The sequence below is a fragment of the Zootoca vivipara genome, chromosome 3 (assembly GCF_965207765.1).
Source record: "Zootoca vivipara chromosome 3, rZooViv2.hap1.1, whole genome shotgun sequence".
NCBI lineage: Eukaryota > Metazoa > Chordata > Lepidosauria > Squamata > Lacertidae > Zootoca > Zootoca vivipara.
The window spans coordinates 85954722-85972279 of NC_142586.1; the positions used below are offsets into that span (position 1 = coordinate 85954722).

At 40.8% G+C, this 17558-nt stretch overlaps 1 protein-coding gene across 3 annotated transcripts in view; it reads left to right on the forward strand.

Annotated features, from left to right (window-relative positions):
* Positions 1-17558, forward strand: part of BABAM2 (BRISC and BRCA1 A complex member 2) — a 129005-nt gene that overhangs the window by 36105 nt on the left and 75342 nt on the right. For all 3 annotated transcript variants that reach the window (XM_088666596.1, XM_035111504.3, XM_088666597.1), the window contains exon 7: positions 8661-8770. In XM_088666596.1, the coding sequence (XP_088522722.1) occupies positions 8661-8770 (110 nt within the window). The remainder of the gene's footprint in view (positions 1-8660; positions 8771-17558) is intronic.

The following is a 17558-nucleotide window of genomic DNA, read 5'->3' on the forward strand; positions in this document are numbered from 1 at the left end:
CAAACTCATGTCTTTATGGCTGATGAGCAGGAAGAAGGGAATTGGTGGCCTGCAATATCTGGAGGGCCACAGATTCCCCAAGCCTGTTGTAGACTACAGTATCTTAGAATACACTATGGTGTGTTTTGATCTTGCATCTCTTAAGGATATGGTGCTTTCCTCTTTGCATTCACTAAGGTTACTATGTTGGTCCTGGGTAGCACTTGAACCTGAGCTACAATCAAACTTCTGAGCTAGCGAAGGAGTTATCACCATAATTATGACAGAACCCTTATACGCCCTTCAGCTCACCCAAGGCAAGGGGACATTTTGGAGTGGTGAAGGTCCTTGCCACATCTGTGCTCATTGAAGTGACTAAAGGATACAGGTTGTCAAATTGTTTTTGTCCTTGAGATTTTTGCAATATTCATCTGCTGTATATAAAACTGGGGAGTGAATCCTGTCTTCCATCCTACAACCTTAATAAAATGAGATATGGAGCGGAAGAGTTGTGAAAACTGAAAAGTTGCAAATTCTGTTAGAGAAAGAGAAAGTTAAACTTGCCTCTTCACTTTGGAACATGCCTCCTAATATCCATCTCAAAAGTAGAGAGTAGCAAAAAGGGGAAACAAGCAGCACCAGGTGCGTGGGAATTGTGAAGAGCAGGTACCTGTAGATAAGGAAGGGAACGAAGACATTTGAAAGCTTACAGAAGTTCACAAATGTGAGAAGAAACAGGGAGCCAATGTTCAGAGAAGTGTGGTGGAGCAAAATCAACTTTGCAACAAATGGAACATAAATTTCTTTTTTATCAGTTGTCTTAGCCTCAATGAGTGAGTTTTAGTCATGAAAGTGGCCTATAAATATTTTAAATAAAAAAATATTAGATGAGCTGAAGAGTTTAAGATAGCGGAAAGAGTTTTGAAGGTAGAGACAGAAAGAAAAAGAATAGGCAATACAAAGAGCAAAGCTTTCGCAGATGTGCTCACCTACTTGCTACTGGCAAACTCATATTTTAGCCTGTCAAGAGCAGTGCTCCTGGCCAGGCAGGACTAGTTGCTTGTTTCTAGGGTTTGTTACCAAATATAGGTAGCCTCCTAGGTTGAGCACAGCTTGGCATAGAACACACTAGCTCATACCATGTTTGCATCACCCTAAGATAGTTTATGGGAACAAGATGTCCTTTTACCTCCCATGTAGGTATGCAACAAGGGGTTGATCCTATTAAGAAAGGTATCCTTAATATCTGGGCTTGTGATCACACTTGAAAGGGACATTGCTTTTTTAAAAGTGCCAGATTGGGCAGCTGAAATGAAAAATAAATGCATTTTGATGCAGGTTGCACATTTTAAATACAATGAAAGAAAATGCTGTCCAAGAATCAGTCCTGATAATATAAATAGCATTATGATGTGCCTCTGAAAGATCTTAAAGCAAACAGAGCATACACAGAATGCGTCTAACTTCTGCAAATTAGATGTCAAATTTAATACTAAATAGTAGTGTTTATTACTTGTACTTCACAAGATCAAGCCCTGTGTTATAACATTCTCAAGATTCCTTAGTATGTTGTCAGTTCTTATCTTTTCACATTAAGATGTCAGGCTCCTCAGGCAAGAGTTCATCTTTTCCTTTATGTCTTGAATAGCTCAAGTACACTGTTAGCAAAATAATACTGCAAGGTTTATTCGAAACTGTTTGGTATAGGTTTAGAGACTTGTCATGTAGCTAAACTATGCTTTGAGGGTTTTACCTGCTGGCCAAACATAGGCACATGGCTGTAATGTCAACTCATTCTTACTGCACTACTATCATAAAAACAAAAGATGCCTTTAGTGTGCATTGCATGATGTAAAGAAACCACCCACATGGATGAACTTGAAACTGATGCACTGTTTTTCATTGTTGCTTTGGCTTCCTATGTTTGTTTTTGGGCATAACTATGATTGTCCTGTTGAGGACAGGAAAAACATAGGAGCTCAATTGGGTTGCCTCAATCTTGAGGTGTTCATAGTATTCATGGAGTGTATATGGTTAGGAGAAGGGAATTGAAGGAGCCTGAGCAGGGTGTTCACACTGCAGTATTGTTGATAAGGGTAGAAATATCCTTTAGCTAGACTGCAATCAGTTTGGGGGTTTCTACTCTTTTGTTTGACAATATCGGATGGGTTACAGTAACTCAATGTGTCACTTTCTAAAATATTGTTTTGACATAATCTGGTGAAACTGTATGTTCCTTTAAAAAATACTTTGGAGTCCTGTTTATTGAAAGGACAGTAGTTTTCCCAGTAGATTATATCTAATGTAGCCAAGTATGTGTTTAGATTCATAGCTCTTCCTGTCTTTCAGGCTTAGGGAAATAATGCAGTGTGTTCATATGAAATGGGAATAATGGGCATAACCAAGAAGCTCTTCTGAGCGAGACTCATGTGCAGTTTCTATTCCTTTCAAGAGGGAAATAAGAACTTGGGTTGTGCCCAGTTTGTGTAATATGAAAGCCAACAATCTCAGTTTAAGATGATAAGGATTCAGCTTTGAATATTGGTTTCCATCTTATGGTGGTAATAGTGACCATGAAGTCCTTAGCTGAGACCCAGATAAGGGAGCATTTGCCATAAATATTGAAGTCCCCACCCCCAATATGTTAGAAGTTCACAATGCCGAATCCAGAATGACCTTTGCCAATCCTGCTGCCTGACCAACTTTGTGGCTGAGCTGAAAATTCTGAATGATGATGATTATCTATATGCCGCCCATCTGACTGGGTTGCCCCAGCCACTCTGGGCAGCTCCCAACAAAGTGTTAAAAGCACAATAAACATCAACCATTAAAAACTTCCCTGAACTGGGCTGCCTTCAGACGTCTTCTAAAAGTCAAATAGTTGTTTATCTGTCTGACACCTGATGGATCCACAGCGCAAGGTACAAAACTGGCCATGTTCCCCACAGGGTACCTTCTGTTGGAAATATCTCTGTCATCTGGCATGGTCCTTCCTCCCTGTCTGCCCTCTCTTGGTTAATGTTGTACCAAATATATGGCTGGAAATACTCTAGATCAAAAGAAATCCTCTTGTTTCATCCATCCAAGGCTGTATAATAAGCAGCAGATTTCAGGTTGTGGAAAGTGGATGTTTTATTAAATAGTACTTACTTCAATCACATCATATCCAGGGAGGGGAACAGCAGCTCAGGGAATTCCAGAGGTGTGAGTCTTGCATTTATTGAGGTTAGAGGAGGCCTGGGGCAGCTGATAACAGACTCAGTATAAATGGCCCCCACCCACCCACCCAAGTAGTGGTAAGAAGAAAGTAAGGTGTACCCATGGCATTCTTAACTCTCTCCTGACTTTGTAGTGAGAGCTGGGCTCTTTCACTGAGTATGAAAGCTGCCTGAGATGGAGGGAGAGCTGCTGAAGCAACTCTTACTCCCTCACAGTGAAGTTGTTGCCGCTGTATTCTAAAAGCAACCACTTAACTTGGAAAAGAACAGTGTAGTCTCCATCCTGATTTTATCAATCAGTTTTATTCATTATCTTGGTTTTAACCCCAGCAACCTGTAAAATTGACACAAAAATTACTTTGCTGTGCAGATCCATGTGGTTAGAAAACCCTTCCAGTATGTAAGCAAGAAATGAGTTTTCACAATCTCAGCAAGAGCTTTATCTGCTATTTGGGCATGATTTGATCTGAGCCATTTAGCTGCAGAGAATATGTTTTGTGGGCAGGGGGGTGGGAATTCATTACAGTCTTTTCCTTTTCTTGGTTGGATCTCTTGTCATCAGGGACTGAGCAAAATAACTTGGACTCAAGGAAGAGTATTCAAAAGTATTTCTGTGTAAGAGAAATGGCACTCTTGCCTGAGCACCTCCAGGTTGTGATTTTCCGAGGTGCTGCCATAAGGTTTGCAAGCAAGAGCTGGTGGAATGGTTGTGATGGTTTTGCTGTTGAATATTCCAAAACAAGCTATTGGATCTGATCGAATGTCTAGTTATTCTGTAGCAGGGTGGGTCCAAGACTTGGCTCAAGGGCCGCATGCAGCCCTCAATGCTTTTTTGGGTTCCCTTTGGCAACATTTCCAAAGTTGGGTAAGCAAGGCGCTGGACTTTGGCAAGGAGGCATGAGGGCTCCGACAGTGTCCTAGAGTCCCTCCACCTCCCTCCCAAAGCCTAGTTAGTGCTTTCCCAGTTTTGTGAAGGAAGTGGGAGAGCTCTAGGACCCTGTTGGAGGCTAACACCTCCTTCCCAAAGCCCTGGCACCTTGCACAGCTGGCTTTGGGAAAGCAGCATGAGGGCTGGGGGGAGGCATCAAATTTTAGTCTTCCCCTCCCACCCCAACTGAGGACAAAGCAGTGTGTGGCCCGCAGGTTCCATGTAGAAGCTCAAGTGGTATGGAAAGTTGGGCTGCCCTGTTCTATAGAGCATTAAAAAGCTTTATAATTTATGTAGGCCCTACATCTAGGTTTTGCACAATGAAGAATAAAAGAGACAGGTCCACTTCCGGCGTTAGAAACTTAAAAGAAAAGCCAAAATACCTCCCAAAGAGGCAGATGATGTATTGCACAGAACGCATGAGACACTGAAGCACTGATTTTTTAAAAGCACCACTTCTTTAGAGTTGAGGAGGTGAACAGAGATGTTCGTATGTATGTGCCATTGTTTTAAACTATATCTGTGTGTATAGGGGTGTTTTTTGTGTTTCAAGCAGCCTGCAGTTCAACAGGCAACTTCTAGAGTGGCAGTATGACATGCAGTGGTACCTTGGTTCTCAAACGGCTTAGTTGCCAAACAAATTGGCTCCCAAACACCACAAACCCGGAAGTAAGTGTTCCGGTTTGTGAACGTTTTTCAGAAGCTGAATGTCCGACGCAGCTTCCACTTGAGTGCAGGAAGCTCCTGCAGCCAATCAGAAGCCGCGCCTTACTTTCCAAATGGTTTTGGGAGTTGAACGGACTCCCGGAACAGATTAAGTTCAAGAACCAAGGTACCACTGTAATACACATCCACATTTCAGCAGAGTTATTGAAGTTCTGTATGTTAACTGTGTTGTGGCACTACTGTGTAATTCATCCTTGGAGATAGCCACTCTCCTTTTTTCCATTGGTCAGTAACCTTGAGGCTTGTTTTTTACACAAGGATGGACTGCTGCTCTCCAACAAGTTTGCATCTAAACATTGATTTTTCAGTCCTCCTTGTGTGGTTGGCATTCACTTTTCTGCTCTCTCCTGGAGAGCCCTAGTGAAGCATCTGTCTGCCCGCCACGCCCAGTAGAGTACCTTTGCTGAAAAATCCTCCTCTCAACTGCTTAAGATAGTACTGTGATTAAAAGCTGCTGCTATTGTCCGGCTAGCTATATCTTTATTCATACAGTACAGAGGAGCTTCAGTGCTATCATATTTAATGGATAACTTGAGATGCAGGCTATGCTTTTCTCTGAGATGGAAAGAGGAGTGTGTCTTTGTAGAAGGCAGGAACTTGTTTCATATGTAGATGGTCATAAAGATGAAGCATGAGGAAATCTTTCATACCTGTCTATTTATTTTAACTAAGCTTCTCTTGCACAGAACTGCAGTACAAAGGAGGAATGGCCCAAAATCGAGCAGTGGAGTTCCATTTCAAGCAAGGTTCCTCCATCTGATTTCAGGCAGTTTCCCCCTTACACTGCAGTTCCCTGTTCAGGATCCCACCCACCCCACCACCACAAAGAAAAAACAACCTCTGGAGAGGGGAGGGGAAAGGAACCACTCACGCAACCACTGCATACTCTCACGCAACCACTGCATACAACACAGTATTTTTAGCATCTAATATCTCCAGAATGAGGAAGCTGTCTCCAATACTGCCTATTAACACGAGGCTATAAATGTTAATAATGGAGGGGGGTCGCAGGCAGGCAGACAGGCAAATGGTGGTGTCCTTCAATCTAACTGGGCAAGAATGGTTAGGGTAATTGTGTAGGTTTGTGCAAAGGGCTGAACTGGGAACATGTACACCCTCTCAGATGGGTGTTAGTTACAAATAATTATGGGTACTTGGTTGGCATAAATATTGTCTTTTGAAAAATCGGTATCCTTTCCTGAGTTTATACCTGTTTTTTTGGGCTTCTTCATTTCTCAGATCCTTACTATGCAACTTGGTTCTACTCCAAACACAAGGGGAAATGAATTATAGCAGTTGTAACGGTGTAGAGCAGATGTTTTGGTTGGACTGGCTATTAGCACTGTGACTCATCATAAATCCTCAGTTCCAGTAAATCCCCAGTTTTTAGTTACAGTAGGTAGAAGGATGCAGGAAAACAATGTGTTGGTGCATTGTGCTTTGAATGTGTTTGGCCATTAGTTGCCAGGAATCTATTTTTTAAAAGGTTACTCTGATGTTTAATGGCTCCGATGGTCAAATAAAAAACAAATGGTGAAAGGTATCCTGAAATCTACATCACTACAAGGAATAAAAACTGGCACATTGTTTAAATGATCCTAATGAATAAAACACAAAATTCAGTTAAGAGAGTTTCAGCATACTATACGTTGCAGGGAAATGATTATTTTAAAAATGCATTGGCATTAAATTATTTGTTTTCAAAAGAAACTTATATCCCCATCACTCCAATATGCACAGGAGGCAGTTTACAAATACAAGTAAAAACAATATCAAAATCTCTGCATAACAAATTGTGTGAGAGCTGTATGGTGAAATGGTTTGTTGGGTTTTTTGTTTTTTGTTTTAAAGTTGTATGTTCTAAGCACACCCCCCCCCCCCCCGGCTTAAAACCTGTGATTTTCAAAACTAGGAACAGTAGCATTTTCAGAACTTGGAACAGTGGCAGGGAATTTTGAGCAGTGTGTATGATCACACGGCTTGTTCACAGTATAAACCATACCGTAGTGCCCCATAAATCTGTTCTGTGGTCCTCTGGTAGTGTGATCATACACTTAAAGAAGAGAGAGAGAGTCTATCAGACTAGGAGTTCTGTAAAAGTTGTGCTACCACTGAAATGACCATGTTCCTGGATCGTACCAACTGTCATTTCAGTGTGGGCAGTAAGTGAGCTGAGTGAGGGCAGTTACTAAGCTGAGACTTTGATCAAGTGGATTTATATGGGTGAAGGCAGCCCATCACGGTGTGGTTAACTTAAACTGGGCCAGTATACTAATAGGTAACCAGTGCCTTTGGTATAGAATCTTTGTGCTCCAGTTGCCACAGCCTGTTCAAAATCCCGACAAGCCACTTTTTGTACCAGATATTATTTCTGAACTCTCCTTGAAGGCAGCCCTGCATAGAAAGTGTTGCAATAGTCCATTCTGAGTGTGGTTAAACCACTAGGGCATCGACTACCAATGTCAGATCTGCTTTCTTCAGTAAGTGCACTCTGCTTAGAGAAAGTGCAGTTAAGTGTGCAAAACAATACATATGCAGCCCCGGGCTCCCCGATGTCTTGGGGTGTTTCCCCCCCCCCAGCAGATAGGGAGCAGACAGTGGGACTTAAATACAGACATGCATATAGAAGTGACTCAGTATTATAAGCAGGCCTGCATGACCTCCAGCTCTTGTCCAGGCATGCTACAAATTCTTCCTGCAAGTGTCATCTGTGATACCTCTGGCTTGGTTTACCCCCCATAGAGTATTTCTCTTTCAAGTTGTGATAATCAGAGAAAGGATTCCATCATGCTTACATAGTTGTATTGTTATCTCTTTACCAAATAAATAATTAAGTATATATATTTATCATAGTATTTATATAACCCCCCCTCTTGCAAAGCATCAGGGAGGTGTGCAACAACATACAAACATTTAGGAGCAATACAAATACCCTTCTGAATTATTGAAATAGAGCAAACTGATTTATTCCCAAATTAAGACCATTGCTGCATCTAGCCCAGTATTGGGACAGCAGCTCTTCTGGATTTCAGCCTTTCCCAGCCTTTCTACCAGTGAACGAACCTGATTACATTCTGCATGCAGAGCATGTGCTCTACTTCTGAGCCATGGGACTTTTTGCCAGAATATTTATTCTCTGGAGTGTTAACAGCATTGGAAAGAGATGTTGCTTGGTTGCTCACAAGTCCTCTTACAACTTTTAAAACAAAAACAAAGAAAGCCAATCTGATTGAAACAATTGGAGAACTACGTTTTTCAAATTTTGGGAGGGTCAGCAGAATAGTCCATGCACATGGCCACATTTGGCATCTAGGAAACCATAAACTCACTTCCTTGATTTTAAAAATAATCTTGAATTCATAGTTGCAAAGGGCAAATTGAAATGGTGGTGGCAAAATGTCTCAAGATTACAAATCATGAAGCAAAGAATCAACCCATATTCCTTGTTTGTTACAGTTATAATTTTTATTATTATTATTAAGAGCTGAGTTGAGTTTTGAGGGCAACAATTTCTGCAGAAGAATATTGTGACATGCCCACTAGCAGTAGTTTGACACCTGCCATGTTCATAGCAATGACATGTAATTTATGTCGAGCACACGCACCTAAAATATGCAGATTTGCCCCTGCTAATGTTCTGTTTTCCAGTGTGCCCCTCAGTGCTGAGCAAGTTGTCTCTAGACATTTTTTAATGGGTTGGACTTGCAGACTGCAAACCTCTTGAACAAGCCTTGGACCCTCTCCTATTATTGAGCTTATGTCTACTTTCAGTCTGAAGTTGTTTTCTTTTTGTGTATGTTTGTTTGTAGGATGCAAATGAAGACCCCGGGGAAGATGTTGCTCTTCTTTCCGTCAGCTTTGAGGATACAGAAGCTACTCAAGTTTTCCCCAAACTGTATCTGTCTCCACGAATCGAACAGTAAGTGCAGCATCTCATATAGGATATTCCTGTTCTCATGGCATTTAATTGTACCTCTTGCTGTTCATGCAGGAAGTTTTTTTGGGCATCAAACCTCTCTGACTTTTAATTGACAAAAGGCAAGAGTATGATTGTATGTGGCTATGCTGGTAAAGCCATGCAGTTTCCCATGCCAGATCCATCCTTAAGTATATAATACTATTAGAGCTGAGCCAACACTGGCTGTATTGCAAGCAGCTTGTAGCTTCCTGAAATGGTATTGGTTGAAGGTTCCATCTTTCCCCTCTTTATTCCATTGACCACGCCCCCCACCCACCCACCCAAGGGGATTTAAGGTACAGAGATTTTTCTCAGATTTTTTTCATTATGGGAAACATATAAAATGCCAGTGACGGGCTGATCATAGAATCACAGAATTGTTGAGTTGGACTGGACTACGAGGGTCATCTTGTCCAACCCACTGCAATGCAGGAATCCTTTGCCCAACGTGGGGCTCAAACCCACATCCCTGAGATTAAGAGTCTCATGCTCTACTGGCTGAGCTATCCCCTGCTTGTATGTCAGCCATCTGGTCAGTCAACACACTATCCCAGTAGCAACTTTAACCGAATAATACACAAAAAGCAGCAGTGAATAACCATAGCAAATGGCACAACTCACCTATCAAAAAATGAAATAAAGTAAATTAATTAAATGCTACCATTCAGCAATGTCACAGCTGCATGAGTGACAGCCCCAACTCATGCCTTTGCCCAGGTTGGGTGTCTTGTTAACCCCTTCCTTGTGTTTTCCTATGCAGTGAACCTACATTGTTTCAACTGTAGCTGGTGGATATTTTTATTGAGGGGCATAAATCAAAGTGTCTAGAACTCTTTGGCTGTTGTGCTAGCTTGTGTGTTTCTTTATCTCTGAATCTCAACTACTGAAAGAGTGGGGTCAGAGGAAGTGATGCGTGTTTCCCTGCCACAGCCTCTGTATGCCTGGTGGTGCATCATTATAGCATTGTGAGTAAGTCGGTAGCCAATCTTCCAGCCTGTGTAGTCAGGAGTGGGGAAAGCAATGCAACAAGCTTCATTTTGCAAATGGACAGAGCACAGGTTAAATTTAATTCTCATCTTTTTAATGCAGTATTTAACAGGGAATAGGATCAAGCTACCAAATAATTTTGCTATATGTTGTTGTTGAATAGCATTTCCCCCTATGAGAATAGAAAAAGGCTGTTCCAGATTAAGCAGTATTTAGGCAAGCTGTAAGAATGCTTTTCTTAAAGTGCAGTTGGGAATCTGTGGTCCAAAAAGCTGTTTTGACCAAGCACATTAAAAAATATTTAACTTGAAAGTTACTGTGCAATACATTTAGCAGACTTGCTAATAAACTAATTTTGCTCCTAAAATGGAAGCATTGGAAGTGGTGGGGGAAATCCACTGGCTTCATTAGTTTTCTCTTCTTCCATTTTTGGAGTTGAGTGCATCTCTGTTCCTTTTCCAGCCCCCCAGCCCCCACCGTGTGCGCGCTCTGTACTTCAGTCTTGAAAGGTCTGCTTCAGAGCTTCAGGCTTAAATGTACTTTACCTTAGAGATAAGAATCCATGGAAAAACCTCTTGTTTTGCTTTACGTCTTAACAGATGAAGGCTTCCAAAGAGAAAGTTACAAGTTGTTAACCTGAAAGAAAGCCTCAAAGGCTTTAAAGGTTTCTAGTGTCCTTAAATGGACGCGGTATCAAAGGTGGAAGACCTGCTTGTTCAAATACCTAGTCTAGACAGTGTAGGATATTGAAAGAAAGAAATGGTCTCAGGTAACTGATTGGACAAATACATCCTCCATAGGTTTGTTTTTATTGTAGATGTTCAATGTGCATACACTTGGATTGTGAACGTCTATGGAACGCAGTGCCGAGTAATTTACAAAAGAACAAAGTGTAATTAGACAGGATTAATTTTTTATTAGGATTAATACTGATCATGGATGTAAGGGGGAGAAAGTACAGAGAACCGCCCCCTTGCATCAGAAGTAGCTCCTCCCCAAGCAGCGATGGAAGCGAGGGCTCTGAGGAGGCTAGTCAGGAAGTGGAGAGAGAGGGCCAGGGCTCCAGCAACATGAGAGAGCCCCGGCCACACAGGAGTGAGGAAAGGGAGGGGGAGAAGGGAGAAAATGAAAGCCTGGAGCGTAGACCCTTTCCTCCAGTTCCGGAATTACGCAGGAGAAAGAGAGGGAGGAGATTCACTGTCCCGAGACTACTATGTTGGAGAAGATCACGTGGGGGGGGGGGGAGGCAGTGCCGGATTCTGCATCGGACTGAGCAGACATGTTTTACACACACGGCTCACTGTAAATAGACTGCACTAATAAAAACTGTTTAAAGACAAGCATGCGGAGCGTCGTTACTCTAGAGTAGTCGCAAGAACCTCTGACAATACTGAAGGAGGCTTTGGGGCTTGGGAGTATTGCTGGACCTAGCTTTGAGAGGCCACTGTAGCCAGGAATGTTCCTTCCCCCCAAAAAGCACTTTGAGTGGTATATTGTGGTATATTCATCTTGTCTGCTTGAGAAATAAGTGTCCCTGCCTACCAAGGTCCAGTAGCCTAGTTGCAAGGCATCGTTTAAGAGTCTACCTTTGAACAATGTCCAGAACGCTGACTGCATTGTTGACTGGCTACAGCTGAGGACAAGATACCTCCAACTCACAAATGACTGCTCTGGTTACCAGAGTTTCCAAGGCCAATTCAGAGTATTGGTTTTAGCCATTTAAGGCGTAAGTGGTTTGGATCCCAGATATTTGGAGGAACTCCACCTTCTCTGTACACCTCTGTATGCATTAAGATCTGCATTACTGCAGACCAGCATAAGTAAAATTGTAATAAGTGAGCTTAATCAGTCATAAGGAATGTTTCTCAAAAGCTGCTATTTGCATTGAGAGGATAGGTCTCTGGCCCCAGGCCCATAAATAGCACGAGGGAAAGGGTTAAACTCACCCTCTCTATGTGCTGTAGTCCTGATAGTTATCAAACACAACGCCCAGTAGCTGCTGTTTTCATTTTTAAAACTAGGCACATTAAATGCAAATATGCATTTACCATCACATTTACTTTGACCCTATGACAGCTGCTGTCAAATTTAACATCTAGTTAAGCACTTAGACATATTTTATGAAAATATATTGTTCAGACACCTTCAAACATTCTTTAGCAATAATGGGGTGATAAGATTTAAATACAAGTCATAATGGTCTCATGTGAAAAGGTTAAGTGAAATGCATGTCATCAAGATTCTTTTAAGGAAGAGAGCACTAGAAATAATCTTTTGTTGACTTCCAATGCAAGCAAATTACACAGTTTATTTCATTGTTTTAATGCTAGCTGACTATATTTGTGAAAAGGAAGGCCGGTGCTTCAGCAAGTGCTTGTTACAATGCTAATTGTAATCTCCACAGTTGTTTATCTCGCATGAAAAAGTATAACTTTGAGAATTTTGCTAGGAATACGAAAGTTATGGATAGTTAATGGTCTGTCACCTTCTTTGGTGTAACCTCTACCGACTAAATTATACTACCATTTTATTGGGGGCGGGGTAATTTGTGGTGTAGAAGAAGGTAATTGTAAAGATCGATCCATCTCTTTTAGATTTATGATTGGTGAATTCTTAAGGTAAAGTGTATACAATTTTTTTTGCGGGGAGAGAAAACTACTCAAGAAACTTTGTTAAATTTGAATAATTGTTTACTTAATTTTTATCGGGTATTTCTGAACTGGCAAATCTTGGCTTCATGTTTAACATCTTACATGAAACATGAGTAGGCACTTGCAGTGTTCAACTCTGTGGTATACTTACCCTCCTGAAAGTTAACAGTTTAAGTGTAAACTTAATCCATCACGGAGCCTTGGCTTATCAAGCAAAGCTGCCACTTGTGATCACTTGACACTCATACAAATATATCTACTTGCATGTAATTTTGTCAGAACATTAGAAGGCCTCCAGAAACCTAAAAGGTATGCTTTAGTGCAGGCATCCCCAAACTGCGGCCCTCCAGATGTTTTGGCCTACAACTCCCACGATCCCTAGCTAACAGGACCAGTGGTCAGGGATGATGGGAATTGTAGTCCAAAACATCTGGAGGGCTAAAGTTTGGGGATGCCTGCTTTAGTGGCTAGAGCTCTTCCAGATTCTTGTTGTGTACTTTATATAAACATATTCACAATGAAGAGCTCTGCCTCATCAGTCTTGAAACATTAACCGAGAGGTATTTATTGCAAAATTAAGCAAATGTATCTGATATCTGTCTTAACAAGCAAAATTATTTTAATGGGTCAACTTTAGTGAGCTGTGCCAGATATAATAGCTGTAAACCCTGCTTCTATGTTTTCCTGCACCAGCAGCCCTGTGTTGCACAGAATAATTGGGTGCAGTTTATAGATACAGCTGCTGCAAGCGATCGTGAATCAGAAAAGAGCAAGAACCCACTTCCAAGATGGAGGCACGTTTAACAAAGAGAATGAATATGCATATCAGGAAGGATGAAAAAAAAAGTTCTTGGTCTCCTCTTAATAATAGGTGGCCCCCGGCCTCCTTCTCCAACTTATAAGTCCGAAGAAAGGGAAATTTTAATGCGATCACACGCAGCCTGCTCTTTTTTAAAATCCCATGTTAGGTCCAAGGAGTACCTTGGAGACAGCGACCACAAGTCTTAAAACTGATATTAGTACATAGGCGCTGGACACACATGGTGATTAACTACATTACTGTTATTTGGCAATGGCAAGAAAGAAGGAGTCTGAGTGACTAACATGGATTTTGAGCAACAAGTCATTCAGCAATAATGTTGGGAATGGAGAGACATCAAATTCCTGCTGCCTCCCTTTAAAACATTTTTTCCAAAGCACAGTGTATTACAGTTAGCAGCAACAGGAGTTGCATGTTTACATTTCTATTACGCTAAACACTGATTTATTGTTTGACTCACACTATCCAACTGTTTCCAGATTTTAGCAGCATATGAAGTTTGTTTCCAAGTGATTTGGAGAGTGAACCAGTTTCAGGAACATAAATCTCCAAGGAACTCTTTCCAGTTGGTAGCCTTCTCTTTATTACCAGTATATTATAGCTTCCTCTGGCTTCCAGTATGCTTCAGTAATTAAAAGTGTCATAACAGGAGATCCATCTGGTAAAAATCACAGCTAAATGGAGGAATTTTAGAAATAGGTAGAGGGGGCTTATTAAAATATAAAACAAAATTTTAAACAACAGTACAATCTGAAATGTAAGCAGAAATATTAATCAAATGGTTTATTTTTATTTTTTGCTGGTCAAGTCAGGTATTAGTGAAAGATTTACAGTCCATAGCCCCTTTGGGTTCTCCAGGATTTCTTATGCTTCACAATTATGTGTATATCTGCCCAGAGTGGGAATGGTGTCCTTGCTAAATAAGACCCACCATAACCACATTTGCTGGCACAGGAAGTCCTGTGAGGGAGGCCGGAAGGGATTTCAACTTGTGGCAGCAAGTCCACTTCAAAGTTGTTCACATGACCCTGCCTCTAAATGTTTCTGTGTGTTTTGTAGTCTCTCTGGGACAGTGTTGGGAAAGCATTTGGAGCTTTGGGTTTGCTGTACATATGTATACTAATTCAGCGGTGTAGGAAACTGCTGCTGCTGCTGCTGCTAATTTAAATAACTCAGTTTCTGTAGTGCTTTATGAACACAGTCCTTGACCTTGTTTGGCATTTGTGCAGTAAAGATGGACAGCCTGACATGATCTAAGCATGCTGATTTCTAAGGACATGTCTCCCTGGGTGGGCCTGTTTTGCATTTTGTTGGCATTTTAGGCCTCCTTTAGAGCTTTTGTAATATTAGCTCCTCTGGGAAATAAAGCCCTGGCAGCTAGGTTCACCTCGCAACAATTCTCTTAAAATTGGTTCCTTGTTGAGCTTAGTGGACTTCGTAAACAAATTATGCAGACATTAAAAAACTATGTGCAGCTGAACAAATATGGCGTATGTATGTCGGGCTATTTACATTTGCATAAGCATTGTGTCCTAGTCTTTAATATAATCTGCTCTGAGATTGTTTGCAATAGATATAAATGCGAGAGCCTATACCTATATGCTGTGTTAGCATGTTCATATCCAAGCCAACTAAAGTGTCTAGAAACTAGTATATTAGTTATAGCCCACCCTTCATTAGATGCTGTTATTTTCCAGCTACTTGAAACACAGGCAGTTGCTGCAATGCATTCATTGCTATTGTTTGTTTGCACGGGACCTTTTTGCTAACATCCTCGTCACACATTGCATAATGCACTACATACATGCAAACTAGGCAAGATTTCCAATAAGCTGTCACCCTACAATCTACACCCTACAATGACTCCTTTTCACATTCACTGTTTTCCTCCTTGCTCATCAAACATCTCTCTAAAGATAACTAGGTGAAAGTATCTAAGTATTACTATTTGCTTAGGGGTTGTTTGCATTTATATAACAGCATGTTTCCATAAATACATAATTCCAATATAGATTCACACATGACTTGATTTTTTTCTCCAGCAGTTTTTTTTTATAAAAAAATTTCATTAACAAGTTGTGTGAAATAAAAAAGCTGAGTCCATACGTTTTGGGCTCTGTGTGTATGTGTATATGTGTGTTTGTGTTTGTAACATTGCCCATAATGTTGAAAACATTTTGAACTTAGAATTCCATCTTGAGTCACACAGATCCCTCCTGGCCTTCCTCCCAGACACCCCAAAAAGAACATCTTGGCCCCTAAAAGCTAAAACATGAATTTTGTTCTATGAAAACTAAACAAAACTTCATACCCACAAACACACACACACAAACACATAACACCTTATAGGGCTGTCTCCATTCACTGTTTCTAAACTGATAAAATACTTGAAACTGTAAACAGATAACTTTATTTTGTTTTGACTGACAAACGAGAGAATTTACAGATATATTATTTTTAAAGAAGCTTGTGATCTGTAACATTTTGCTATACATTCTCAACAGCTTTGGTTATAATTCAGCTGGTATACAAATCAGATTTCTTAAAGTTTTACATCATATTGCTCATTAAAATGTTTATAAGGCAAGGATCCCATGCTGACAATGTCTGCCAGCTGGAATGCATAAGGTGGCAAAGGTCAGTAAGTGGTATACAAACACTGCTGTAAGGCAACTAAGCCAGTGGTTCAGAACCAACACTGTAGAGAAGCAGAAGATGTATCAGAATTGAGCAAAGGGACATGGAGGTTTGGAGAAAAAGTAGCCAGGAAATGGCTTATGTGTGAACATTGAAATGTCTCCTAACATTGAATAAGGGCATCTTTTCTCCCTCAGTTCCGCTTCCCATGTTACAGTTTTAATTCATGGCAAAAAAAATTTATATGTAAACTTCTCAGAGGCTTTAGCATGCTTAAACATGGGGAAAGTGTTAGCTGTAGATCTGAAAGTTCTGAGGTGTCAGAACCTGTAAATAAAAGGGTACAATGTGGCCTCCTGAGAAGTATGATACTCCAATGTGTTTTAACTGTTGCATATTACATTAAAACAGGTTTAAAAATGAATGGGAAGACTCTGCTGATAGAGGAGTCTCCTCACTTAAGATGGTTTTCTCCAAATCAGGGTAGAACTTGTTTTTGCAGTTCTTTTCTGTGCATTTCCATGCTGTCCTCATGCCTTCAGAAAGCTTAAGTTAGCATAACTTTTAATGGGTTCCCATTTGGAAGAAGTCCTTTGTAAACCTTCAAGCTAAAGAAAGTATCCAGTCATTTCTATACTGTATCTGGTTGCAACCCACACCCCCTGTGGCTCTGATGCACTGCCCAAGCCGTAAAATAGGTTTGTGACCTGTTTCTGGCATACCTCATCTTCAGTGCATGTCCATGATCTGCATCCTATTTGGGGCAAGAAGGGTGCCCCAGTTTCCTTGGACAAGAACATTTTCAGTAGCTGGTCACACAGATTTTAGGAGTAGAAGATACCAAACAGGTATGATGACTACTTCAGTGTAGTACTAGCACCCTAGTAGACAGAAGTTGTTTGTTCCCCATATGTCTAAACAGCTTTTCAATTCATCTCAAGTAAATGTTATAATAAGCTTTTTTAAAAAAGGTTCTCTGTATGCTTACAGATCAAAAGCTAATTAGCTTTGCTTTGGTGTTTTGGGTACACTTGCAAAATGTTTCAGGGGGGTGAAGAATTGCTGGGAAATCACACTGAAGCAGCACTAAAGACTGCCCAACCCACACAAATTATGTCTCTGCTAGAACAAAACATGACTCCTGCTGGAAAAAAAGCATGTCGAAATTATTGAGTGCCATAGAGTTTAATGCTTCTCCAAGGGGTCCTGTTCAGATTTGCCAATTTATACCCTTAAATGTGCACTTATCACAGTTGCAGTGTGATTGGGGCATCACATTTCCTGTTCCCAAAAAGAAAGCTTCAGCCATTGCCGTATCGTTCTTTTCCCCTGCACCACCGCCCACCAAAAACACACAGTCCCAAGCACTAATTAATGAAGTGAGTAACAGTAGTTTTAAATTAACTAATTAGAATTTGTCCTCAGAGTGATTGTAATAGGTTCAAAAAGGTTGAATGTGCAAAGCTCTTGACAAGCATGGTTTCAGGTTAACTCCCTCTCTGTAAGCCTCCTTTTGTTGCCGGGCGGGCATAATATTTATTTATTTATTTATTTATTTATTTATTTATTTGTTCTTGGTAAGAGTCCAAACCCTCTTGCCATTCAGAATGTTCAGTACTGTTACCGTGGCCAGTTTCATGTGCAGTTAGCTTCC